The sequence below is a fragment of the Odocoileus virginianus genome, chromosome 19, assembly GCF_023699985.2.
Source record: "Odocoileus virginianus isolate 20LAN1187 ecotype Illinois chromosome 19, Ovbor_1.2, whole genome shotgun sequence".
NCBI lineage: Eukaryota > Metazoa > Chordata > Mammalia > Artiodactyla > Cervidae > Odocoileus > Odocoileus virginianus.
The window spans coordinates 24,873,475-24,900,972 of NC_069692.1; the positions used below are offsets into that span (position 1 = coordinate 24,873,475).

Here is a 27,498-nt window from a genome sequence, read left to right on the forward strand (position 1 = left end):
AGTCCTTTCCAATTACTAATTGGTGTTCAGGAGGTTTATTACATGCTTAGCACTGGGAGTTCATTAAGAGAAACACCTTCAGGATATCTGGCCTACTCAAGTAGTGAAATCTTTGGAAAATATAAACTTTTTATTAAATGATTTGTCAAAAATCTCAAAAATGAGATCTGCATAATATTTGCAGGTCAGTACAGTTGTTGGAACTCCTGGTTAATAGATTTATTTGGAGGCAACCTTTTTATGTTATAGAAGAGAGTGACTAATTCAGTTACTGCTCTATCAAAAAGCAAAAATTAGTACTATCTAATGACTTGAAGGGCCTTGGTAGGACTGAATTAGAATATATTAAAATTATTTTTCTTTTTATGTAAGGAAGCATCAAAATAAACTGAAATTTTCTTTAAAAAAAAAAAGAAATCTAATGGGAGCTTCCTATTCAATTTCAACATATATATCTTCAAAATCTATGAAGTATCAGATACGAACATATATGTATACATATATACATATGAATATATACACATGTACACACACAGTTTGCAGTTCTAATTTGCATTTAAATGTTTTAAACCATTTTTGCATTAGCTAGATGCATGCTTTTCCCTTGCCTCATTAAAAAATAGTAAGGCAAACATTCTCCATTTTGCAAATAATATAATTTTAATATCATAGCCAAGGTTATGCCCTACTAGACAACTAACCCTCACTGTTGTTTTCTTTCCAGAAAATAAAATCACAGCTCAACTCTTCTAGAACCAGAGTCATCATTTTTCACATACTTCCTTCATTAAGTAGCTTTATCGCTCACAACCCCTACATCAAGTCATTTATGTTTCCAAGTTACTCATGTATAATCAGTTTATCTTGGAGGGTATGTCATATTGCTGCAAATTGGATGATTTTCTGTGTTTATTTTTGCCTGTTTATGGCTGAGTGGGCTTTAGATTATACTGTTTTGTTGTTGTTTTGTGGCTCTGCTCAGAGAAAGAGCACTTGGAAGCCTCTGTAGCCTTTTATTCTATGTTAATACTAACCTCCAATTGCTTTTCTTGACCAGATATTTGGGTGCTTCAGCAATTTATAAAAAGTATATGAGAACATATAATCTTATTTATCTGGAGAAGATAAATAAAAAGTAACCATTTTAACCTTCTGCTTTTAAAATGTGACAGTTTAAGAGCTAAAAAAGTAACTCAGTCTTCTCTGAGACATTGTAACCTCTCCTCTAAGACTGAAACTTATACTCATCTATGAGCCCTAGTTCTATGTCTGTCCTATTCATTGACTTAAACTCCACTTGTTTCTGATAGAATGTTCCAACTTTTTTTTTTTAACCTGAGCATGTAAGGTTGAAAATACAGGGCAAACATGTAAAAAGAGATCTAATTTAGGAGTTATTTCTTTAAAGAAGTTAATGGAGCCCTGTAAGCAAATAGTTTTGACAGAAGACTTGAGAGATTTGTGTTCCAGATCCAGCAATGTCAGTTGTGTGCCTTTATGATCTGTTTTTTCAAGTTCCTCATCGGGTTTCAGAGAGAGAGATTCTTTCTTTAGACCCAGGGCTATGAGCAAACATTGGAAATTTTAATGCTTTCAAATATACTTGGGAAGAAGAAAATTTAGAGATCTGCTACCAAGGCTTATCTGTGTAGGAGAGTTGATACTTACAGTTTCTACATAGTTTACCAAAAATAATTTTTAACTGAATGTAGGTCATGGTTTCCTGCTTGTTTCTGCATTTTATGGCCCAATCAGCTTTGGGCATTTTTGGAAAGAAAGAAGGGAAATTTCAAGACTTCATAAAATGTGAAGCAAATTTGATTTCCTCCTAGTGGTGTCGGAGTCAGCCTAGAGGTTGGTTGCCCTTTGGCAGGTAATTGGACCTGAAGGGGTGGATGGAGGGCAGGCTCTCGACTGCTGATGCTGGGTCAGGGGTACACATTTGCCTTTCACTGAAGCCCGACGGTACAGGCTGCATCTTCCAGCCACACTGTAGGCTCACATCCCGGCAGACCAAGCTCACTAGGGACCAGAGGATTGAGCTCCTTGGGGGAAGTACGGTCGGTCCCTAAAGGTTGTTTTTCGCCGGGCGGCATTGACTGCCCCGCCAGTGTCCGCCCCTCCGCGCCGAGGAGGCGGGGCGCCGCGGCGCTGAGGGCCCCCATTGGCGGTCGCGGCCGCCGACTCAGCTGAGTGACGGCGAGGGCGGGGCCGCGTGGCTTGTTTGTTTGCACCGCCCCGTCCCGCCCCGCGCCGCCTCGGCCGTCAGCGCTGACTGAGGCTGCAGCTCAGATCTAGGCTGGCCGCCAGCCCAGCCCTCTCCTCCGCGCTGTTGCGGTTCCTCTGCGCGTCCGCCACTGTCCCCGCGCCGACATGCGCCTGGCTACAGCCGCGAACGAGGCGTATACGGCGTCTCTGGCCGTTTCGGAGCTGCTGGGCTGCAAGCAGTGTGGTGGGAGCCGCGGCCAGGACGAGGTACCCGGGCGAGGGACCGGGCGAGAGGGCGGGTAGCCAGCCGACTGTCTGGGCTGCACGGAGTCGCTTCGCTTCTCTGCCCTCGCACCCTAACAGCTTCGGAGAACGCTCCCCAGGGAGGGCGCCTCTGGAGCAACTGCCTGGCCGGCGCCCTGCCCGGCGGGGCGTGGCAGGCTGGCCCGCGCTCCTCAGGTGAAGGGGCGGCCAGTGGTGGGTTGGGGGGACGTTTGCCACTGTGAGTCGTCCCTGGGCAGAAAGTGCCACGGCTGGACAAGAAAGCTGTCTGAATCATTTAAATAGAAGTCTCCACAATGTAAATAACGTTGTCTTCTGTACAAGCCTCCACAAGTCAGAAACCGAACAAACTCCAGTCCCGAGGTCGAACAGCCTGTGGGTTTTTTCCCCCCCTCGACGTCTTGTCAAAACAGATTATTTGGTGACCCTCACTCTTTGCCTTTTACTTTAAAAAAGAAGGAAAAAATGCATCTCGGTCAGTTTTGTCTAGAATAACTATGTTCTGCCAGCTCTATGACGTTATGCACAGCGTTTACTTTTATTAACGTTTCTTTTGTGTCTGAATTGGCCTTCAGAAAGAGCTATTTAATTGTGACATTTTGTATTTTTCCCAAGTGGTTACACGTAGGGCACCAATTGAATATCCTGCAGCATGCAGGCTCTAGTTCCCTGATCAGGGATTGAACCCAGGGTCCCTGCATTGACAGACGGGAGCCTTAGCCACTGGACCACCAGGGAAGTCCCACAGGGCACCAATTCAAAGTTACTAGTACAACTGTAACTCAAATTTTAGCCTTTGATTCAAATGGTAGCAAGGGCGAAAGAGAAATAGTAATTAAAATTGAATTGAAATCAGAATGGTTTAAGTAATTGACTTAGTTCAAGAAATGTAAATACGAGGTAATTTCTCTGCACTATTCCCCACTAAAATGACTGTTAGTATTTATATGTTTTTTGTAAATGGAGTCTACACTATGAGTATACCACATATATTCATATAAACTAAATGAAGACACTTTCTCCTGAAGGTTGTAGAACACCAAACACTTATGTATTTTAACATTCATGTTTACATAGCATGCTCCTTGTTTCCAGATAATACAGCAAAGTAAAGAGTTTCATGACTGTTGCTTTGAAACTTTACTATAGAGAGAAAACTGTTCAAAAGTATTGAAATAGCATTTACAATTTCTGTTTCCAGGCCATAACAGATCTTTTGTCATTTTGAGAAGTGAGCCTCTTGATTGTGCTTGAATCTGTTCTTTCTAATGGTATTTGTGTGTAGAATCCTGGTTCTTGCCCAGATCTAGAATCTCTAAATATAGCCATGTAAACTGGAAGATAAAGAGATACATTTTATCTTACACACTGATTACAGAGCCTATGGGATTGTGTTCAGGAGACCAGGCAGCTTTGTGTAGTTGTATTTCACTTTTAAAACATCCAACATGTGGGAAGATAAATTAGGAAGTTGTGCTTTATAAGAAAACGTATTCACTTTACAAAAGAATTAATAACAGAACTCTTTCAAATAGCAAACTTCCACAGTGCCGTTAAGTTAAAACACCTTCCAGAAATGGAACTTCTGACTAAAGTGTAGGGCACACATAAGAGCCTAAGTCAGCCTTATAAATCCAGTACTTCGAAGTCAGTTTTTATTTTTGTTTTTCTAGGATGTAGTTCATAGAATACCACACACTGGAAAAAGAGATACCTGAACTTTAAATATTTCTAAATTCCCTATAAGAGTTAGTGACAAATTTAGAAGAAGCACTAGTACATTTTGTTATAATAGGGAGATTTCTTTATAAGGCTTTTGAATTTCTTCATTTCTATTTAAAAATTTCAAATGTCAGAAGACTAGCATCCAGCTATAGGCAATGATTCCCCTAAACAAGGGAGAGTGGGATGGGAACTCTTTTATTTTTTTACACAGTATATTTTTGCCATGTTGAAATGTGTTTCAAAAAGAACTGCTTTTGTAATGTTTTACAAATCAAAGTTAGCATCATTGTTGCTATTATCAGTATTAAGACATCTAGATAGTTTTAAAATGTGCCAAGTGCAGTGAGAAAAAATAAAATGATTCAAGAGATCTGATTGTTTTTACTTTTCAACTAGTTTTGCAAATGGATAGATGTGTAAGCCAGTAAATGCTCTCATTTTGCGTTTGTGGCAAATTGTCCATTCCTTTGCTTAAAGATATTTACATAGATTCATAAATGTATCTCTGACAAATTTGAAAAATCTGATTAGAACAATACATTCAGTACAGAAACAGATTTACACAGTGAATGTATTACATACATCAGTCATTCTTTGGTACTGTCAACATTTGCTGAGAATTTTCATGTTGTGAAAATTAGAATGTTAGTGTCACACACTGGAGAGGAAACAGATACCACGTCAGATTTGCAGAAATGGTGTGATGGTAGAAGCGGTTGCTATCTCTTTCAAAGACGCTGATTAGGAGGACTGTTGAGAGGAGCAGACTGTTAGTTCCCATGTTAGATTTCCCAGCCACACCTTCACCAAGAGTCAGTGAGGTTTTGTGCTATGATTAGCATATACATCTGCTTCACAACAAGATCATTGGCTGTTGGCAACTTCTGCCTCCTTGAGTCTAAATTGGCCAAAATTTGTTCTAAATCTGTAATTCAGTTTCTTAGATACATATGAAGGCACAATTGAAGTAACCTTTAGGAAGTTACAAAAGGCACTTAGTTTGGCTTCCCATAAGCTAACTATTGAAGACCCATAGTGCCTTAAAAAATAATAATAATAATCAGCACCTACTAGAAAACCAGGGTAGCACTATTTTGTCATGTGACTAGGAAAAGAAGTGTTTCAAAAGGGAGTTTTCCAGAAATCTGAAACTTTTAACCCTTTAGAAGTTGAGAATACTATTGTGTAATAACAGTGGTATCTAAAAGGACCTTTAAGTATCAAAAACTCTTAAAGAAACTCTTGAGAGTAATTAAAGACACCAACTCTCTAGAAACAGACTTCATGGATGTTTTCAAGATAATTGTCACCTGTTTACTTTTTCCAGAAGTTAGAGAACAGTTTGTGTGCAACGGGAAGCTCAATGGAATCAATTATATGCTTTCTGATAGAATCTGAATTAGGATAAATTGAGATACAGCTCAGAGCTCATAAAATTCTGTTTTACCTAGAACTAGCCTTAAGTAAAATAATGAAATTAGAGTATTGAATATCTAAGACTCCTTTCCGTTCCTTTCGTTCAGTTTTTCTTTTCTGTCCCCTGCTTACCTGTTAGACTGGTGCCTCATCAAAGAATGAATGTGATCTTAACACTGAGAGGTTATTAGCATGAAAAGTGAAAGTGGCTCAGTCAAGTCCAGCTCAGTCATGTCCTACTCTTTGTGACCCTGTGGACTGTAGTCCATGGAATTCTCTAGGCCAGAATACTAAAGTGGGTAGCCTTTCCCTTCTCCAGGAGATCTTCCCCACCCAAGGATCGGACTCGGGTCTCCCGCATTGCAGGTGGATGCTTTACCAGCTGAGCCACAAGGGAAGCCTGGTTATTAGCATAGTAGGTGTATAATACATTCCTAAGAATGTTTACTTTCTCTTAACGTCCTGTTTTATTTTTTATTTATTTTTTTTTAATTTTTTTTCATTTATTTTTATTAGTTGGAGGCTAATTACTTTACATCATTACAGTAGTTTTTGTCATACATTGAAATGAATTAGCCATGGATTGACATGTATTCCCCATCCCAGTCCCCCCTCCCACCTCCCTCTCTACCCGATCCCTCTGGGTCTTCCCAGTGCACCAGGCCCGAGCACTTGTCTCATGCACCCAACCTGGGCTGGTGATCTGTTTCACCCTAGATAATATACATGTTTCAATGCTGTTCTCTTGAAACATCCCACCCTCGCCTTCTCCCAGAGTCCACAAGTCTGTTCTATACATCTGAGTCTCTTTTTCTGTTTTGCATATAGGGTTATCGTTACCATCTTTCTAAAGTCCATATATATGTGTTAGTATACTGTAATGGTCTTTATCTTTCTGGCTTACTTCGCTCTGTATAATGGGCTCCAGTTTCATCCATCTTAACGTCCTGTTTTAAAACAATTTTTCACTCTTAAAAAAAAAGTTTTCTAAAGGAACTGGGAAGGAAAGATTTAACCTGTGAAGGCAAAGATGAGGGGAAACAGTGGTACCAGTATAGCTACTAAATTTGGCTATAGGGATAGACTTTCAAAGAGAATTATGTAGAACCACTGGTAAAGACACTTGGCATACCTATAGGAAAATATTCCATTTCTGAAACATTGATAAGCACTTGCTTAGAATTATAAAGCTAGTGTTGTAATATTAATAGTTTGATATATAAACTGTCTATTTGGTATAGAAATAAAACCAAAATAATACACCTTAACCTCTTTGTTTTGAAACCTGTGTACTAACAATCTGGTCTTATTTTAAAAAATACACACATACACACAATCCACATGCTGCTAATGTATGTATAAGATAAAGTCCTAGAAATGGAATTTCTAATTTTTTTCCTTTCCTCACAAATAGTAACATATACACTTTGCCTTTTCCCCCCCTACATAATATACCCCAGAGATCTTTTAAAGCCAACTTGTATACAGCTGCTTCATTCTTTGTAAGGACCTCATGCTGTTCTGGAGAAGGCAATGGCAACCCACTCCAGTACTCTCACCTGGAGAATCCCATGGAAGGAGGAGCCTGGTAGGCTGCAGTCCGTGGGGTCGCTGAGAGTTGGACACAACTGAGCGACTTCACTTTCACTTTTCACTTTCATGCATTGGAGAAGGAAATGGCAACCCACTCCAGTGTTCTTGCCTGGAGAATCCCAGGGACGGGGGAGCCTAGTGGGCTGCCGTCTATGGGGTCGCACAGAGTTGGACACGACTGAAGCGACTTAGCAGCAGCAGCAGCATGCTGTTCTAGTCTATGGTCATAGTAAACTTTATTGAAACAGTCCTCTATTGATGAGCACTTAGGTGGTTTTATATCTTATACAATTGTAAGCAGGGTGACAGTAATTATACTTTTACATACGACATTTCAAAAATGTGAGCATAGGTTAATGTCTAGGATGGAATTTTCAATTAGGGTATGTAACTTAAATTTTGATCAGTATTTCAGATTGCCCTCCTGGAAGTTGCAGTAATTTGTACTTCTTATATATTTCTTGATCTTTTTTCCTTACATTTTAAAACACTCCCATCAGAGATGTATAAGTATTGAATAGCTATTTCTCCACCCCCTCTCCAACATAGTCTATCATCAAACTTTTTGATCTTAAGCAGTCTTTTAGGTGAAAAATTGTATCTCAATGTAGTTAAACAGCAGTTGTTTTGTGAAGATTGATCATTTTTTCAGACATTTATGTATCCTTTTCTTTGAAGTGTTTATGTCCTTTGTTCATTTTTTCTATCAGGTTCTTGGGTTTTATTAGTGATTTGTTATTATGTATTTTTTAAAAAGCCCTTGTCTGTGTGAGTTACAAACATATTTCCAAGTTTTCTGTTTGTTAAACTTTATATATGTTTATTTTTCCCATATGAAAGTATATTTGTCATCAAACTTACCAGTCTTACATTTTTTGACTTCTGGGTTTTGTTGCATTTTTAGATCTAACTCCACAAATATTTTCTTCTAATATTGTAATTTTTTTTTACTTACATATGATTTATTGTGTATGTAAAGTACATATACAATATGTACTTAAAGTATGATTTAAGGCTCCAGTTTCACTTTTTTCTGAGTGGGTCCCCAGTTGTATCAAAATCATTTGTTGAATAATTCATTTCTCTTTCTTTGAAATGACATCTTTTTGTATACTGAAGTTTCAGGAATAGTGTCTTATGTATAAAGTGAATAATAAACCCCTGAAAAGTAGGGTGTGTTGCTAAAATGCATTTTGTTTAAATAAGATAGTAAAGAAATTAAAAAGGATAAATATTAATTTTAGCCTTGAAATCTTGCGCATAATATTTTCTTTGAAATGTATGTAATTAGATCAGAAATTCAGCAGTTAGAAAAGCCAACAGTCATCATTTTATATAAATAGCTGCATTTGTGCCCAGATTGTGTATTGAATAGAAGGAATATGGGGTTGTTTCCTTGCATTTATTATAGGATATTAAACTGAGACACATACATAGCTGGACCAGCAAATTTAGTGCCTCCTCAGTGAAGGATATGGTTAAGAGACATTACTATCTTCAGTATAAGTAAGTGTGTAATTATCAGAGTAAAAAATCACTGACCTCTAATACAAAATTACTTGAAACCTATGTAAAATTTTAGATTTAGTTTGCAAATAGAGCCTACTTCAAATCTGAATCTTGAGTTCTACTGATTAAGATTCTCTTCGATTTTTTCCTGCCTGCCTAAATCAGTTCTGCTCAAAAGGTTTCCATTCACTTGGACCAAATTTCTTGAATTGCTGCCATATGTTCTTCTCTGTCTGTATCACTTCGCCGCCCCCCCCCCCCAACCTCCCACACCTTTTTTTCTCCTTTAAAAGAAAAGCATCTGGTTTATATCATGAAGGACTTTTGGAAGCAGTAAAGAGAGGATGGAAATAGTATTTGTATGTAATTATATAAGCAAGGGTTAATATTTAGTTGTTAAAGAAGGTGGGTTTGTTTGCCTAGAGACAAGACAGATAGGACATGAACTCAAAAAAAAAAAGGGAGGGGGGCCGAATTATATTTTGGTTTTGTTTCTATAAGCATATTGCATTGAGGGAAAAGCTGGTATGGTAATTGTCAGTTTTTGTTAACCATAGTACATTGTCACACAAAATACAGAATTCTAGGTTCCCTATGTCAAAGGGTAGAAAACCATTTCTTAATTAGTTGAGCTCAAAAATATAAGTGAAGTCAATGAGATCCTATAAATTAAAATTTTAAGGAAAACTCACAAAATTAATTTTTCTAAAATTGTTTTACTCAACCACAGAGAAACCATGTCCTGCAGCACTTTCTCTTTTGTGGGTTTAAATAACTTTTATTTTTCATAATATTTCTGTTCTTGTGAAGTATTATTATAGATGTAATAATAATTATACTTCTTTCAGTTTAAGATATCTAGGTGGAGATTATGACTTTTTCACTTCCTGACAAGATGCGCAGGGATTGATATTTTGGTTGCTTGGGTTTTGGCCGTATAAACACATTGGTCTTATTTTGTATCACTGACAGTCCACAGGGTTGGCTGCTATGTGCTGAACTTTCTGTCCTAGACTTTCTGCCAAGTACTTTATGCAAAACTCTGGTTTTAGTGAAACAGGTTTTATTGTTTTTAGTTAGATTCTTATTATAAACCGTTGTCAGCTATGTGATGCAAAAAGAGGACCATATATATGGTCATGAAAACAAACCACCAAAACAAGCCAGGCTCTGTTCAACTGGTTGTTTTTTCCTCCCATTCCTGTGCCCTCAGTTCATGTTGTTTACTGCTAGCGGCCTGAGATGGTGTAATTTTCTTTTCTAGGAACTTGGAATTAGAATTCCTCGACCACTAGGACAGGGACCAAGCAGATTCATCCCAGAAAAGGAGGTATGTTGTTTGTAAAAGTACATAGTGAACTGTATGCTTTTAAGGAAAAGCTTTCATGACCTACATCTTGGCATCTGAACAATTGTTGGTCAACAATATGCTTTACACAGAGTTGATCATTGTTAATCATCATGCTTTGGCAGTGAATCTGTAGGATTAGAAAGCTATTATAGTCACTTTGACTTCTAGTATTTCATGACACTTTTCTAACACCCATGATTAATCAAGCAAAGGCAAGACTTGTTTTTGACCAATGATATGCCGCCCGCTTATATTTAGATGTTGTTTAAGTGTGCCCATACGCTGAGTTACTTGGTCTTGGCCAGCTCCACAGGCTGGTATCAATGCTAGCTTAGATCTTTAATTCTAAAATGTGTAAATGTTTCTATGCTTTGTTTTCACAAGGATTGTTTACTGTTAATTTTGGTTCTCTAAGTTGTGGGAGTGTAGGTGTTGTTAAAAGGAAAGGCATTAGTGTCTGCAAGCTCTGCAAATGTGATAATCTAAATCTGCTTCTTTATCTGGATTCTGGCCAAGCCTACAAGCAGCCTATCTAGATGGCCTTTGTTGTTTCTCCCCTGCTACATGATATATGACTGTTTATTCTCCTATCTTGCAACCAGTTGAGTTAAATTTGTAGAATTATAACATCCTTTTCTTAAGCCAAATTTAATTGGCTTCTAAATGACACACACAATGCAGTGTGCATGCATGCTTTATTTCTCCCCCTTCCATGTTTTCTTTAACACCGATTTACAATTTCTGTAACCATGGTTTTCCTCTCTTTCATACAGATTCTCCAAGTGGGGAGTGAAGACGCACAGATGCATACTTTATTTGCAGATTCTTTTGCTGCTTTGGGTCGTTTGGATAATATTACCTTAGTGATGGTTTTTCACCCACAGTATTTAGAAAGTTTCTTAAAAACTCAACACTATCTACTGCAAATGGATGGGCCATTACCCCTACATTATCGGCACTACATTGGAATAATGGTTTGTAAATAATCTCCTTTCTCCCTGCTTTATTAATCTTTTTAAGATATGGTTAATGCTTCAAACACAGGAATAAATACTTATATTCCAACTTCTAATTGAATTCCTGTTAAGCAGTATCTGTTTTTCCTCTTTCTAAATAATAGGAAAACTAATATGTATTTACACTTTGTTGAGTCCATGGAATTCCCCAGGCCAGAATACTGGAGTGAGTAGCCTTTCCCTTCTCCAGGGGATCTTCCCAACCCAGGGATTGAACCCAGGTCTCCCCCATCGTGGGCGGACTCTTTACCAGCTGAGCCACCAGGAAAACCTAAGAATACTGGAGTAGGTAGCCTTTTCCTTCTTCATCAGATCTTCCCAACCCAGGAATCAAACTGGGGTCTCCTGCATTGCAGGCAGATTCTTTACCAGCTGAGCTACCAGGGAAGCCCTTATTGAGAACCATTTCCTACTAAATAAGAAAATAAAGTAGAAAACAAGATTATTTCACTACTATATAAATAGTTCAGGTTAACATAAGTGGTTTTTACTCATGTTCATTTATAAATAAGATTCCATTGTTTTATGGTTGGCATCTTAGGTGAAGTTTCTTCTTAATCAGGTTCTGACAATAGGTATAGAATTTTTCTAAGATTCAAATACTTTTATCAGATAATTTTTGTTCATGGGATATTTTTGAGGTGTTTTCTATAGCATATGTGAAGTTTTGAATGTTTGTATGAAAACTTCATTTCTGTAGTGTATGGAAAATTTGAGAACATACTAATCAAAAAATTAACTGTTCTGCACATTGTAAAGAAAGACTTGTTCAAGATTTTAATGTGTATAGTTAGAATCATCTTTTGTTTTCTCTTAAGGCTGCAGCAAGACATCAGTGCTCCTACTTAGTGAATCTCCATGTGAATGATTTTCTTCATGTTGGTGGAGACCCCAAGTGGCTTAATGGTTTAGAGAATGCTCCTCAAAAACTACAAAATTTAGGAGAACTTAACAAAGTGTTAGCCCATAGACCTTGGCTTATTACCAAAGAACATATTGAGGTAAGCAGAGAATATATTTAGGGTGTCTTTTTTATTTTAATTAATAGACTATTTTTTAAAGCAGTTTTAGGTTTACAGAAAAATGGTCCAGGGAGTTCCCATATTCTACCCACTTCAACCCTCCACCCCCTCCCCCACACACACATTGTTTTCTTTATTACTAACTTCTAGTATTAGCATAGTACATTTGCTTCAATTGATGACTTAATAATGTCTGTAATTTATTTTGGGGTTCACTGTGTTGTACAGTTCTATGGGTTTTGACAAATGTATAATGTTATGTTATCCATCATTATGGTGTCATACAGAATAGTTTCACTTCCCTAAAAATCTCCTATGCTCCCCCTATTCATCTCTCTCCCTTCCTCCTGAAACTACTACTCCTTTTATTGTCTTCATAGTTTTGCCTTTTCCAGAATGTCATATAGTTGGAGTCATACAGTATATAACCTTTACACACTAGCTTCTTTTATTTGTCAGTATGCATTTAAGGTTCCTCCATGACTTGATGGCTCATTTCTTTTTATTGCTGAAAAATACCCCAATGTGTGGATGTACTACAGTTGTCCATTCACCTGTTGAAGGACATCTTGGTTACTCCCAGTTTTTGGCAATTATGAATAAAACTTCTGTAAACATTCACATGCAGGTTTTTTGATGGACATTAGTTTTCAACTCAGTTGGGTAAATAACTGGGATTGCTGGATTGTATGGTAAGCTTGTGTTTAGTTTTATAAGAAACTGTGAAACTGTTTTCTGAGGTGGCTGTACCAGTTTGTGTTCCCACCAGCAATGGATGAGCATTGCTGTTGCTTCACATACTTGTCAGCATTTGCTGTTGTCAGTGTTCGGATTTTAGCCATTCTGATAGATGTAAAGTGGTGTCTTGTATATCTTTGCAAAATACCATCTTAAACTAGTTTCTTTTGGTTCTATTGAAAGTGTTACACACTCAAAAAAAAAAAAAAAAAAGTGTTAAACGCTCATTCATGTCCGATTCTTTGTGACCCCCATGGACTAGAGCCTGCCAGGTCCTTTGTCCATGAAATTCTCCAGGCAAGAAAACTATAGAGTGGGTAGCCATTCCCTTCTCCCAGGGATCTTCCCGACTCAGGGATCAAACCCAGGTCTCCTCTATTCCAGGCAGATTCTTTACTGTCTGATAATAAAGATAATAGAATAAAAGTAGATTGATTTTCTCTAAAAGAATCTGCCATGCAGTAGAAATTTTTAAAAATTTCTCTTTCTTTAATAATAATTTAATATATAATATATATAATATATATTATTATATATATATATAATATATATAATATTATATATATATTATATATATATAATATATATAATTTAATAATTTATTGGCCATGCCATGAGGCTTATGGGATCCTAGTTCCCCAACCAAGGATCAAACCTGTGCCCCCTGCAGTGGAAGTCAGAGTCCTAACCACTGAATTGCCAGGGAATTCCCAAGAGTATTTTAGATACTTTTATATAATTGAAGCATCTTATTTTCAAGGAGATATAAGATTTGAATATGATTAATGCAATGTCTTATATTGTCTAGTAATATAAAATTATACAATACTATAAAATAGATAATGAAGCAGAATGGAAACAGATTTGTAAGACTTTTAAGAATTGTAGACTTTACCTCGAGCATAATTTTTAAAATAAATATAATTTGACAATTTAGACATATTCAGAGTCAAGTTGTTCAAACCACTATCTTAAAAATTCTTTGAGGAAGCCTGATATTAAAGAAAAACAGGCATATTTTCCACAGTAGCTTCTACTTTAAACTCAAATTTATTACATTTGGTTTGAAACTTCACACTAACAACATAGTTAATGCATTCATAATCCATTGTGTGAAACACAGCAACTGCCTTAAACAAAATGTATTCTACTGCATTTTTAAATCAAGATTTCAGATAAAATAATAATGAATTAGTCATTATCAGATTATGTTAAGCTCAATTTTTTTTAAATGTATTCATAAAAATTAGTAAATTCTGAGTTCTACATGCCTCAAATTGTCATTTTATCCTAAGTTTTATACAGTAACTAATCCTGTTTTCAGTGGATTAAATACCAAGATGAACTATATTCTTTCACCAACACCATACCCCAGTATAAAAATATATTCTCATTTTTTTCCCCAAGGGACTTTTAAAAGCTGAAGAGCATAGCTGGTCCCTTGCAGAACTGGTACATGCAGTAGTTCTACTCACACACTATCATTCTCTTGCCTCGTTCACATTTGGCTGTGGAATCAGTCCAGAAATTCATTGTGATGGTGGCCACACATTCAGACCTCCTTCTGTTAGTAACTACTGCATCTGTGACATTACAAACGGCAATCACAGCATGGATGAGATGCAGGTCAACTCAGCAGGAAATGTTTCGGTAAGTATCTATTTGTTACAGGGTTGTTGTAAAACTAATCACAGTAATTGCTGTTGTATTATTTTTTGGCTTTTAGGAAAATTTACCCTGTTAAGTCCAAAAAGGTATTAGGCCCCCTGATCTATTCATTCAGCAAGTATTTGACTGCCTCCAAATGCTGAGCACTATAGTGTCTGATGCTAAGGGACATATACAAAATTATATGACTTATACATAATTATAAGACCCTTCAGGAGACTCCATTCGAATAACTTCAGGACTGGAAGCCACCAGGATGTGCCAGGGCCAGCTAGTGTTGAATGGCTACTGAATGTGAGATGAGGGAAGACTGAAGAGAGGGGAACTTGATGATACAAACTGCCTGCTGCTGATCACATCCCATTCTTCCCTTTTTCACAAAAGAAACAGGCTGTCATCTCAATTGTTTATCTTTTAGAAGAGTTAATCAGCTTTGATCTGGAATTTCTCCTTTTAAAATACTTCTTCACGTTTTAACTTCTCACAAATATATATAGAAGTGAATGTAAATTTATTAAAATGCTTTTACGTCTATTCCTTCTCTTCTCTGGCATTTATATTTTCTCAGCTTTGTTATTCCTTGGAAACAGATCACAATGAGTTGAATTTTCTGTAAGCAAGTTTTAACTCCTATATATGATGTGTCAAAATCCCTTCTGCATTCTTTAGCTGTAGTGAAAGAGCAAGGGTTTATATTTCCAAGTAGAAACAACGGTATAGCCTTCTCAATGCTTCACACAGATTTTCTCAGTTGTATTATTCCTTGAAGACAGATTTGGACAGGTTGAATTTATGTTTGACTTTAACAACTACTTGACTGTTAACATATTATTTGACTGTTGGCAAGTTATCTACCCTCCCTGACCCCCCATTCTTTCATTTCTAAATAAAGGTCAAACACAAGGTTATTGCAAAGTTTAAGTGAAATGTCTCTAGAGAGGTAAAAGGCCTACTACAGTGCTTAAGATTTGTCAGGTACTATATAAGAGGTAGCGTTTACATATGGTGAGATTAGCACAGGAAGGAAAATCATTTTCCCAAGGTTGGTTGCTGTGCTGTGCTGTGCTGATAAGGCCCAAGACCATCAGTTTCACCCTCTTTTGAGCTATCTGGATTCATGTGAGAGGCCCGCATATGGCCATTGATTATTTATCAAAGTTTAAAGGTTATAAGATGGAGTAAGGGTGAGTACATCAGTTGTTAGGATGCTGAGAATTGGATTCTTTGCCCACCTTTGATTTAGTACGAGGCTAAAGAAGTACTGTTCCTAGTTATCCCTCAATTAAATGAAATAATAGTGAAATAATATAATTTTTTTAAGTAATATAATTTTTTTAAAAAAGTTCTCTAGTAGATAAGCTCCCTATTCTCAGGTGTTAAGTATTTTTAGTAATGATTTTTTTAAGGTATGTACATTGTTTTTTAGACATAATACTATTGCACACATTAAAGACTACTCTAACTTTTTATATGCCTTGGAAAACCAAAAAAATTCTTGACTTGCTTTGTTGTGATACTGGCTTTATTCTAATGGTTTGGAACTAAACCCACAATATAGCTGACATATGCCTGTCTATTGACAATATGCCCAGTGTACAAAGTTGATGTAAAACCACTTTATATTTTGTATACCTTATTTGTTTTACTGAGCAAGTAAAAGTGTAACTCATTTCTGTTTTAAACTGACAGGTAGTATTAAATTTTAAGTTTTAAAACTTAATGACAGTAATATTACTAACTTTTGAAATAAAAATTTAAACATTAGAATGTGTTCTTAAAATCTTTCTATTGTTTTAAATTTTAACATTTATGTATCTGTATATATGATAGGCCAAAATAATTGTTTTTGATTCATTCATGTGCATTAAAGTTATAAGATCTATTTTTCTTGTATTAAGATGCAAATTCTTATGAAATAGACTTAATAAAATTCATTCCATGTTTGACATATGTAACAACCTTAATTGCACTTTTGTTTAAGGTAAGTGATTCCTTCTTTGAGGTTGAAGCCCTCATGGAAAAGATGAAGCAGTTACAGGAATGTCGAGAAGAAGAGGAGGCAAGTCAGGAAGAGATGGCTTCACGTTTTGAAATAGAAAAAAGAGAGAGCATGTTTGTCTTCTCTTCAGGTAAAAGCAGCCATTACATAGTCAATGTCTATTATAATTTCCAAAAAAGAGCCCAATTTTTAAAGACAATTTAAATAAGTTTTTCATGTTGGAATACAGTTGATTTACAATGTTGTGTTAGTTTCAAGTGTATAGCAAAATGAATCTGTTATACATATATCCACTTTTAGATTCCTTTTTCATACAGGTCAGTACAGAGTTTTGAGTAGAATTCCCTGTGCTATACAGTAGCTCCTTATTAGTTATCTGTTTTATATATAGTAGTGTGTATATGTCAATCCCAAACTCCCAATTTATCCCTCCCCTCCCCGTACCCCCACCCCTCCCACACCCCAGCTGCATCCCAAACCCTTGGTCACCACAGGTTTTCTACAACTCCACATATAAGCTGTATTGTATGATGTTTGTCTTTTTCTTTCTAACTTCACATAATAGGGTAATCTCCAGGTCCATTCATGTTGTGGCAAATGGCATTATTTCATTCTCTTTTATGGCTGAATAATAGTCCATTGATATATGTACCACCTCTCGATCTACTGCTGTCAGTGGACATTTAGGTTGCTTCCGTGTCTCAGCTATTATAAATAGTGCTGCTGTAAACATAGGGGTGCATGTATCTTTTTGAACTTTGATTTTCTCTGGACCCATACCTAGGAGTGGGATTGCTGGATCAGATGTTAGCTCTATTTTTAGTTTTTTAAGGAACTTCTGTACTGTTATCTATAGGGACTGCATGAATTTACATTCCCAACAACAGTTTTATAGCATTTGTTTGTAGATTTTTTGAAGATGGCCATTCTAACTGATGTGAGGTGATAACCTCACCGTTGTTTTGATTTGCATTTCTCTAATAATTAGTGATATTAAATATCTTTTCATGTGCCTAATGGCCATCTATATGTCTTCTTTGGGGAAATGTCTGTTTAGCTCTTCTGCCCATTTTTTTTGATTGGGTTGTTTGGTTTTTCAGTATTGAGCTGCATAAGCTGTATGTTTGGAGATTAATCCCTTGTCAGTTGCTTTGTTTGCAAATATTTTCTCTCATTCTGTAGGCTGTCTTTTTGTTTAGTTTATGGTTTCCTTTGCTGTGCAAAACTTCTAAGTTGAATTTGAATATGTCTTTCCTTTTAGAAAGGCTATTGCATAGGTAGTCCTACTTCCAGAAAAGGGAGTTAAAGTAAAAATAGACGAAGAGCAAGGATATTTGATTAGATTCTAAAATCACTGCTAATAAACTTTGTGAATGTTAAGTCATTTAGCATTGAGCATTCCTTTTTTTTTTTTCTTTAATATGAAGTTGCATTCATAAAGGCCTAATAGTTACTTCCAGCTTTAAAATTCTTAATTTGTGAAAAGGAACTACTTATTAGATAACTAACAGCTTAAACCCTTTGTTAGGCCTTTATCAAATGTTACCTATAGGATTTAATACGTAAACTAGGAAAGGAAAGAAGTTATAGTGTCAATATATTTTGACAATAATACAGTGGGACAAAGAGTACATATTAAAACCAAGTTTAATAGCAAAGAAAAAATCAAATTTGTATAAATGGAGGTTTGATGTTAACCTGAGAAGTCTTTGATTCTGTTTACTTGAAACTATAATCTCATCAACTCCTAAACATGAAAATAATCTAAAAAGGCTTAGAGTGTTGAGCCTCTTTCCTGTATTCATTTCAGAAGTGTTTCTGTTTGTGTCAGTTGCTCATTTGTGTCTGACTCTTTGAGATCCCACAGACTATAGCCCACCAGGCTCCTCTGTTCATGGAGTTTCTGAGGCAGGAATACTGGAGTGGGCAGCCATTCCCTTCTCCAAGTAACCTTTCTGCCCCAGGGATCGAACTCATGTCTCCTGTGTTGCAGGCAGATTCTTGACCATCTCAGGCATCAGGGAAGCTGTTAGATCATTTTACATATTGTATGACATTAATATTCAACTAAAACTAGTCCAAGTGCTAAAGTTTAGAACACAGATGATTTGTTAATAGCATAAAGATAATTTCAAAAGGGTATTCTTACTTGGAGTACATACTTTTAAATAGAGCCTAACATCTATAGAGAGGGGATACAGAGGAAGAGAGGATCTGTGAAAGAGAGGAATGAAAAGCACAGTAAATGCAACCATGAGTATATTTTTTAACCTTTATATTCCATTTACTATTAAGCAACTTCTTTATAATTTTAAGACTTTAGTTGATATTGGTTACTAAATATCAGAAAAAGGGTTATCCTATTTTTACTTGTTATAGGTAAAATGAATTTTAACTAGTATCCTGTTTTTGAAAAGCTTTCAGTAGCTTTTTTAAAAAATTATTTCAGATGATGATGAAGTTACACCAGCAAGAGATGTATCACGTCACTTTGAGGATACTAGTTATGGCTATAAGGATTTCTCTAGACATGGAATGCACGTCCCAACATTTCGAGTCCAGGTAAAATCACAACTTGTATGTACATGACTGGTTAGAAATATCTCAATCTAACTTAAAATTAGAAAGAACCATCTGGACTTGAGAAAAGAAAGAAATAACTTTTCTATGTACATGCAGTTCCTTAGATATATTTATAATATTGTTAAAGTTCATAAATCAGTTTCTCAGAATTCAAAACACTCACCCATAAAACAAAATTACAATAGTGGCTAGGTTCCCAGGTGGTATACTAAAACTCAAAGTTCATAATATAACTAAATAGTAAATAGTTGTGTTGGAACCTAGTTCACATTTATAGCATTGTTTTTCAGAGCACCAGTGTTAAAGTGAGGCCACTTCTGTGACAAGAGAAATGTCCTCACATTTCAGGCATTGTGTGTGTGTGGGTAGAAGGAAAGAGGATGAGAAAATCAGAGTGAAACGTGCTTAAATTAGAATTTTTAGGGACAGCAAATTTGTTTTTTTAATTTAGGTGAGTTCTTATAAATATCATATAAAATAAGTCATGGTGATTACAATAACCTAATTCCCTGGTAAAATATGAACTGAATGTCATTTGAAGCAATGAGAATTTTTGAGAGTTTCAAATTTAAATCTTGAAGAGGATTTTTATATAAATATATCTTATTCCAAAATAATGCCCATCTCTTAGAATAAAGTTTTAGTGAGGTAGGGAGTCAAATTATTGTTGGTAGACCCAGTTTGTTTAGCTCCATAATCATTAACTTTGAAATACACAGTAAAAATTCCCAGTACAATTATGTGTATATCGAGTCCATGGAAACTTACGGACTTGTCATCCTCCAGGATGCCAGGCCCCTCCTCTCTCTTTGCTTTGGCAGGAAGCTAAGTGCTTTGCAGGTATATTGTAGGAGCAACAACTGCTGTATCTTCTAGTTCCAGAATAAAAGCTGAGGATCATCAATTAGGGAACATTTATCTGTTCTATGCTGCAGTTTTCTAAGACTGCTTCCAATCCATCAGTAGACACATAGTGCATTTAAAATGTATTTCTTAAACAGTCTGGTTTTTTTTTTTTTTTTTTTTTAATTAAAACTCTTTATTTAAACATTTCGGTAGCGTCTTACCAATTTGGTGGCAGCAAAGAAGCTCTACCAAAGACAAATATGTTGAAAAGCATTTACAAAAATACATTGCACAAAGTCCTGTCTTGCATCTTTAAAAATAAATATTCAAAATATTTCCACCCCATCTCCCAAATTTAGCTTTATAGGAAATTTTGATTTATATATTTATCCTGTAATATATGAACTGTTATGAGTTGATAGTTCTAACTTGCCCAATTAGTAATTGGGCTAGTATTAAGTGATAACTTTTAGCAGAATTATGAAATTATTTGGGAACTATGAGTTTTTTTTTTTTCTTGGCTCAAGGAACTAACATTATTTAAGGAGGCAGATTAGGCACAGGAAGAAATATAGAATATGTTACTTGGTAGTGAAGTTGTGTCATGAAATATAAATTACAATTGGAGAGATCATGTGGACTAGAAAAATTTTTTGGAGGCAGATTAGGATTTGACAGACTTGAATAGTTGAAAAGCATGAGCATTGTAAAAAGATAAGACTGTAGGCAATAATTGAGCCTAAGTTGAAGGACAGAGGGAGGGAAGGTATCATAAACTGGCTGGGCTGCTGAAAGCTTCAAGCAAAGGATTTTTCTGATTAGTTGGAAGTTACTTTAAAATTGATCAGACTTGTAGGTTTTGACCACAGTGATGGCATAATATCAAAGAGGTGTTTTAGGAAAACAAATGTGGGAGCAACGTAGAAGTAGAGGCTTATTAAGTTTTGTTTGAGGTAGAAAAAAAGGAAACGGGGAGATTTAATGTAGGAAAACTAATTAGAAGATGTAACAGAACTAAGAGGAAGGGGGGTTAGGAGGAAAAAGAATGAGTGATGGATGTGTTGAATTAAAAATTTACAAAATTTGAAGACATTTGAATGCCTGCAGCAATATAAAAGGAGAGTGGCCTCCCAAGATGAGTCATCTCTGCAGGCTGTCCGGGGCAACAGTGAGAGAAAGCAGAATACGGGTGATGTGTGGGTAAAGCAGAGATCCCACTGGTTTTTAAACTAGGGGAGTTGCAAAATTTAACTTTTGCTCGTTGTGGTATAGAAATTGAAAACATCAAACTGGAATGCAAATGAAACAGAAAGCTAGGGATGTTCTAGAAAGAGAGTAGATTTCAACTGCCACTAGTCTCACTGCACCACAGAGCAATAGACATAGAACTATATTTGACCAGATTTTAATTATTCACGTTTGTTCTGTTCTCTGTATTTAGGACTATTGTTGGGAAGACCATGGTTATTCTTTGGTAAATCGTCTTTATCCAGATGTAGGACAGTTGATTGATGAAAAATTTCACATTGCTTACAATCTTACTTACAATACAATGGCAATGCACAAAGATGTTGATACCTCAATGCTCAGACGGGCTATTTGGAACTATATTCACTGCATGTTTGGAATCAGGTTAGTCTGTTTTCTTACATATATGAAGAGATATTTTCTTTTAGGGAAATCATTTAGGTGCTTGAAACACATATGCAGATATACATGTTAATATACTCAGAACCATCCCCTCCCTAAGAGCTTATTTTTATGCTTTTTATGCTTCAGAAACTTGATATTTTGCAGCTTAGTGTGTTTCCTCTCACCTAGCTAGGCAGGACGGAGAGTTAGGAATAAGAGTTAAACAACAAGCAAGGTTGTCCAGGAGCATGGAGGAAGAGGCAGAGTTTGTCTCTGAACATTTATGTGTTTGTATCACTTTTCTCTCCTGACACACTTGTAGTTCTGCCTTCGTGGAACTTAGCACTCTTAGAGTGCCCTTCTAAAGAATACCTACTCCCATGATACCTCATAAAATGCAAAACTTTCTTATCAGTATTATGCTATTTATATACACACACTATACACCACCTTCTAACATACACAACACTATGCTCCTTCCTGATTGTTTTAGCTGTAAAGTCAGACTTTTCTCTTGGTTATTCATTTTCTCAGTAGCCAGACTATTGACTTTAGACTCCTGGATGGTTATATAGGACCAACTTTACAAGAGTTTTCTCCCTTTTCCACTAAAAACCAAATAGGAGACAGAAGATCCTTGGATGTTGTAGAAAGTATCCTCCAGTGGGGCAGAGCAGACACAGGTGCCTACGACCATCCTGGCCTAAAGCAGAATGGCCTAAGTATAGATACTGTGAGGCCATCTTAGAGACCAATTCTTTCCTCTGAGACACTTCTACTCTTTTTTTCTCATCTGACCCAAGAACCCCTGCAAACATGAGAAAATATTTATACAAGTAGATTATAATTTATATATCATGGGATATATCAATATTATTGTCTAATTTGTTAATTTCTTAATATCATCAGTACTCAAACTGTTTCCAAAATTTGTTCCTCAGTGTGGTTGCTTACTCACGATTGTAAGTATATACTGTTACTTCAGCACTAGCAAATTTTTTGTTCATCTCCCTGACTTCTCTATTTCTTACTCCTTTATACTCATTCATCCACCCCCAATTAAATATTGTAAAGCTCTTATTTTAGGGGACAGCTGCCTATATAAAGAGAATTAAAGAATATATAACATTTACTATTGATGTCTGTACTTCTATAAGAAAACAGACTATACATAAAAAATATAGTAATTCTCACATTGTCTTATAACAGATATGATGACTATGACTATGGTGAAATTAACCAGCTATTGGATCGTAGCTTTAAAGTTTATATCAAAACTGTTGTTTGCACTCCTGAAAAAGTTACCAAAAGAATGTATGATAGCTTCTGGAGGCAGTTCAAGCACTCTGAGAAGGTATGTACCTGTTGTGTTTACTTTGTAACTTAGCAGTGGTTCTTATTCTCCTTCACCTAATCTAATGGGTCTCCAGCCCTTTCCATCACCTTTACTGACCCAGAGAAGAACATTCCGGAACAGCTGTCATAGATATGCCTTGGAAGGGAACCTTATTATGGTTTAAAGCAGGGGTCCCCAACTTGCAGGCCAGGGGTACCTGCTGCCAGATCAGCATGACATTAGACTAAATGTAACGTGCTTGAATCATCCAGAAATCGGTTCTCAATGCCAAAAAGGTTGGAGACCACTGGTTTAACGTAAAAGAAGAATGACAGGGAGAACAGATCTGCTGGCCTGTCTTCAAAGTTCAGGCTTAGGAGAAAGAAGAGAATCTTTGAATCATCTCTACAGAAATTATTTAATGATGATTCGGCAGGGAAAGTTTATTATTTTAACAAACCTTCCTAAAGAGATATGATCAAATATAAACTCAAAACATATTTCCAAGAAAGATCAGACGGCTTTTGTTTTGAGAACTTGATACTCTGTTCAACAAACCCAAGACTCATGTTAAGCTATTCAGTGGTACACATAAAACATTACTTATATTTGGTGTTGATTAAATGCACTGAAACTGATTGTAAATGCTTATAACCATATCTTAAATAATGTTGTGTTTTATATTCAGGTTCATGTTAATCTGCTTCTTATAGAAGCTAGGATGCAAGCAGAACTCCTTTATGCTCTGAGAGCCATTACCCGCTATATGACCTGATGCCTTTCCTCCATTAAAGATGATGGAACGATCAGCAGATATAGTCTACAAGGGGAAGGTACTCAGCCCCAGGACCAATGGTAGATAAAAGAATTCAAAATCCATTGTGCCATGATTCCTTTAGTTTCTGCCATTTTACTGTGGAAATGCCACTGCTGGCACAAGCAGTGAGTGCTCGGCAGCTTCAAGTTTAGAGCTGTGAAGAAGGGCTGCTGTTCACAGTATTTTGCTTTTTGACAGTACAAGATGCTGTATAACTGTTTTAATACAGCAAATAGTATCTCTCCAAATCTGTTGCTTTTATGTTAAAAAATAACAAAAATTGGAGCATGCAAAGAATGGGACTTTGATAATGATGTAAGCTTTTATACATAAAGAATTTTAGATATTGGTGCTGCTATTCCTGCTGGTGGAATGAATAGAGTGGCTGTTCCGGTTAAGCTATCAGTAATAAGGTGAACACTGCTACTATCTGAGCCTACATACATTAAATTTGTGTGGTTCCAAATTAAACTTACATATATGTTAATTTTTTTGCATCTAAAATTACTCACAGCTCATCAAAGACCATTATGATGGCAACAGCTCATTTTTTTCATATAGTTTTTTTTTTAATTCAGTTATTGGATGATATTAAATTACAGTGGCATTCTTAAAGACTTCTTCAAAAGGCAATCTTACATGAAAAAGGTTTAAATTATAAGAAAAAGCTGGCTACCTGTTGATATGCTGTTTCCCAAGGGTCTGTGACACTGGCGGGCAGCTGTCTTGTGCAGTGTGTGTTTCCAGCACCGACGTTATGGGGACTGTTGTGCAGCTGCTGCTCAGGCCCAGCTGCATTCTGCCCCTCTGCCCCTGCCCACCTCATGGCCCCCCTTCAAAGACTGTGCAGCTCTCTAAATAGTAAAGCTGGAAAATATTGTTAGTCAGGTTATCAAATTTGATTTACAAAAATGCTAACTTTGAAATGCAAACAGGCTTGAAAAATGTATTAAGTACTTTGTATTCTGGAAGCGTGAATTGCTTTTGAAGTCTGTCAGTATTATTAGTATTTTTCAATAAAGAATAATTTTTCTCCAATTTTATTTGCTGTCTCAAAAAGTCCTGACTTAAAAATCAGTCATTATTCCTAGTTTCTACTGATTTTTATTAGCTATCACACTTGGTCTCACCTAACTACAGAATTCGGAGAAGGCAATGGCACCCCACTCCAGTAACTACAGAATTATGTATTATTTAAATGGCAAGCTCTTGCAGTCATTTTGAGAGCTACAAAGAAAAGTTTTATCTTGGAAATAACTGATACAGTCCCATGCCTTGTCCATTTTGAACTGAGATTTTTAGAGATCAATTATTAAGAATTATTAGAAGCGGGTTAAATTAGGGAGTCACTACAGAACAAAAAATGACACTGTCAAACAATTAGTTCTGAATTTAATCAAAGCTTTTGTGATAACTGAGCTCAATAAATGTTTTGATGAGTAACAAGATAGTGCCTATAAAATTATAGTTTGGGATGGGAGCTGGGAGGCATAATTTTGAATGGAGGTATTATAGCTACCTTCATGGCTACATACTCTAGTGAGAAGATAATACTGTCACCTTAGATAAACACTGCCTTAAATATATTTTATAAAGAAATATATCAGCCCATTTCTAGTTAGCTTATAATAATATACAAATGGTCTTACCTGTTGAATTTGCATCATGCCTCTGCGCTTTTTTGTCTGCTGCTGGGTTATTTCATCATAGCAATACAGGTGAATCCAACAAGTAAGTCTGCACTGGATAAATTTCTACTCATTCTGCATCTGCTCTTTGTTCTTGGCACTTCCTCTTAAAAATACAACATTTCTAATAGAAGTTCTAATCAGTAGTAGGATGAGCAAGAAAAACTGAGTTTATTATCTTATTCCACTTAGAAATCATGAGACGAAATGAAAATTTTAATGAGTAAGAAAGTATGCTGGTACCTAAAGTAATAAAGGCATGCCTGTGATACAAAGTTGATGTTTCAACACCTCCAATTTAACAGGTGTTTCCTGTTAATGTTTTCTCAAAACTAAACATAGTGTTTTTAATATTGCTATTTATCTCTGAAACTAATAGTTTCCAAAATAATTGAAGGCAGTAAAACAGAATATGGGCTATCAAAACTTTTCCCCACAAGAGGAATTATTTTTCTTAAATAACCATGAATAGATTTCTGGTTGAGGTTTCCAAGATTCAATTTTTTAGATCACTTTTTTAGTAAAAATTAGGGAACTTTTTTATTAGGCAATACTTAATTCAGTATCTCTTTAAGAATGAGATTAAATTCTAAATACATTTACCACAGTTATTTAACTCCATATAAATACTGGTGATATTTTTAACTTAGAGGAATAAAATCTTAGTTTTTAAATGAATTTTAACAGTTTACCTATTTCACATTATCTTGATAACAGACCATTGGTAGATAAGTAAATAAAACTTGTTGGATAAGAATGTTTTCCAGGCACTTTTCACTCATTAAGATACTCTGAAATGTTGTTAAATATTTGTGACTAGTGAATATCAAGGAAAAGCAAAGGCAGGTAGATGGGGAGTGACATTACCTATGATGTACCAGGTCCTTATTCCCAATGGAGACACTGAACTAACAACAATAGAAGGACCAAATACCTTTGTGAGAACTCTAGAAACCACTTGGGAAGCTACAGCTCAGGCAAACACAAACCAGGAGGAGGGTGCACCAAACGGTGGAGGTAAATTTGGGGCATTTTGCTTGTCCTAACCTGGCGTACAGCACGGCAGCAATTGAGAGGAAACTCCTAATTCCCCGCTTCTCCCTCGGGAGCAAAAGAAAAAAGGTGAACGTTTGTGTTTGAGGGACTGGATTCTATCTCATCTGACTTGGAGCACTAGGAGGAGAGGTAGAATGGTTTGGATGCCAGTTGTAGATCACTGAGCACAGAAGTACATTAGAACAGCAGGGAATCTATAGTTATATAGGCAGGTGCAGGGGACCCAAAAGAATACAGATAGGAATAAAACAGAAATTGGAACAGGAAGCTCCTGAGAAGAAACAGAGGCAAGCCTCTTAGGGAAATTAAGACGACAGCTAAAAGCAGATGATATATCCTGGAATAAAAACATATACACTTGTCCAAAGAAGATACATCCCTGGAAATGGTAGCTATTTTTCAAATGCCCAAATCACAACAAACTGCAAGGTATATAAATATGTGTGTGTGTGTGTGTGTGTGTGTGTATGCAGGAGAATGTGGCAAAATCTAAAAAAACAAAATAAATCCCCAGAAACCAACCCTAAAGCAATGTAGGACTCTGAATTACCCCACAAAGAATTTTAGAAACTTCCCTGGCAGTCTAGTAGTTAAGAAGTCGCCTTCCAGTGCAGAGGGTGCATGTTCAATCCCTGGTCGGGGAGCTAAGATTCCACCTATCTCAGGGCCAAGACCCTCTTCCAAAACATAAAACAGAAGCAGTATTGTAACAAATTCAATAAAACCTTAAAAAAAAAAATTTAAACAATTGTCTTAAAGATACTCAGTGTACTAAAGAGAAAAAGAGAACAAGGCTGACATATCAGGAAAATGATGCATGAACAAAACGAGAATATCACCAAAGAGAATAAAAAAGAATCAGATTCTGGAGCTGAAGAATACAATAACTGAATAAGGAAAAAATTGACTACAACAGGCAATTTGATCAGAGAGAAGAAAGACCTTGGAGAGTTATTGATATTATCAATAATAACCTCAGAGTTTATTTGATATTATCAAGTCAGAGATAAAAA

At 36.1% G+C, this 27,498-nt stretch overlaps 1 protein-coding gene across 3 annotated transcripts in view; it reads left to right on the plus strand.

The window, feature by feature from the left end:
- SESN1 (sestrin 1) overlaps positions 1 to 24,784 on the plus strand; it is a 111,522-nt gene extending 86,738 nt beyond the window's left edge. Inside the window, exons 1-10 of one of the 3 annotated variants that reach the window (XM_020876616.2) lie at positions 2,268 to 2,475; positions 9,998 to 10,063; positions 10,858 to 11,058; positions 11,919 to 12,101; positions 14,268 to 14,510; positions 16,510 to 16,657; positions 18,977 to 19,089; positions 21,398 to 21,588; positions 22,798 to 22,942; positions 23,613 to 24,784. In XM_020876616.2, the coding sequence (XP_020732275.1) occupies positions 2,374 to 2,475; positions 9,998 to 10,063; positions 10,858 to 11,058; positions 11,919 to 12,101; positions 14,268 to 14,510; positions 16,510 to 16,657; positions 18,977 to 19,089; positions 21,398 to 21,588; positions 22,798 to 22,942; positions 23,613 to 23,699 (1,479 nt within the window). In that variant the 5' untranslated portion in view covers positions 2,268 to 2,373 and the 3' untranslated portion in view covers positions 23,700 to 24,784. Of the gene's footprint in view, positions 1 to 2,267; positions 2,476 to 9,997; positions 10,064 to 10,857; positions 11,059 to 11,918; positions 12,102 to 14,267; positions 14,511 to 16,509; positions 16,658 to 18,976; positions 19,090 to 21,397; positions 21,589 to 22,797; positions 22,943 to 23,612 lie in introns of those variants that run through there. The other 2 variants (XM_020876615.2, XM_070449996.1) reach the window with 2 other exon arrangements.
- The last annotated feature ends 2,714 nt before the right edge of the window (positions 24,785 to 27,498 follow it).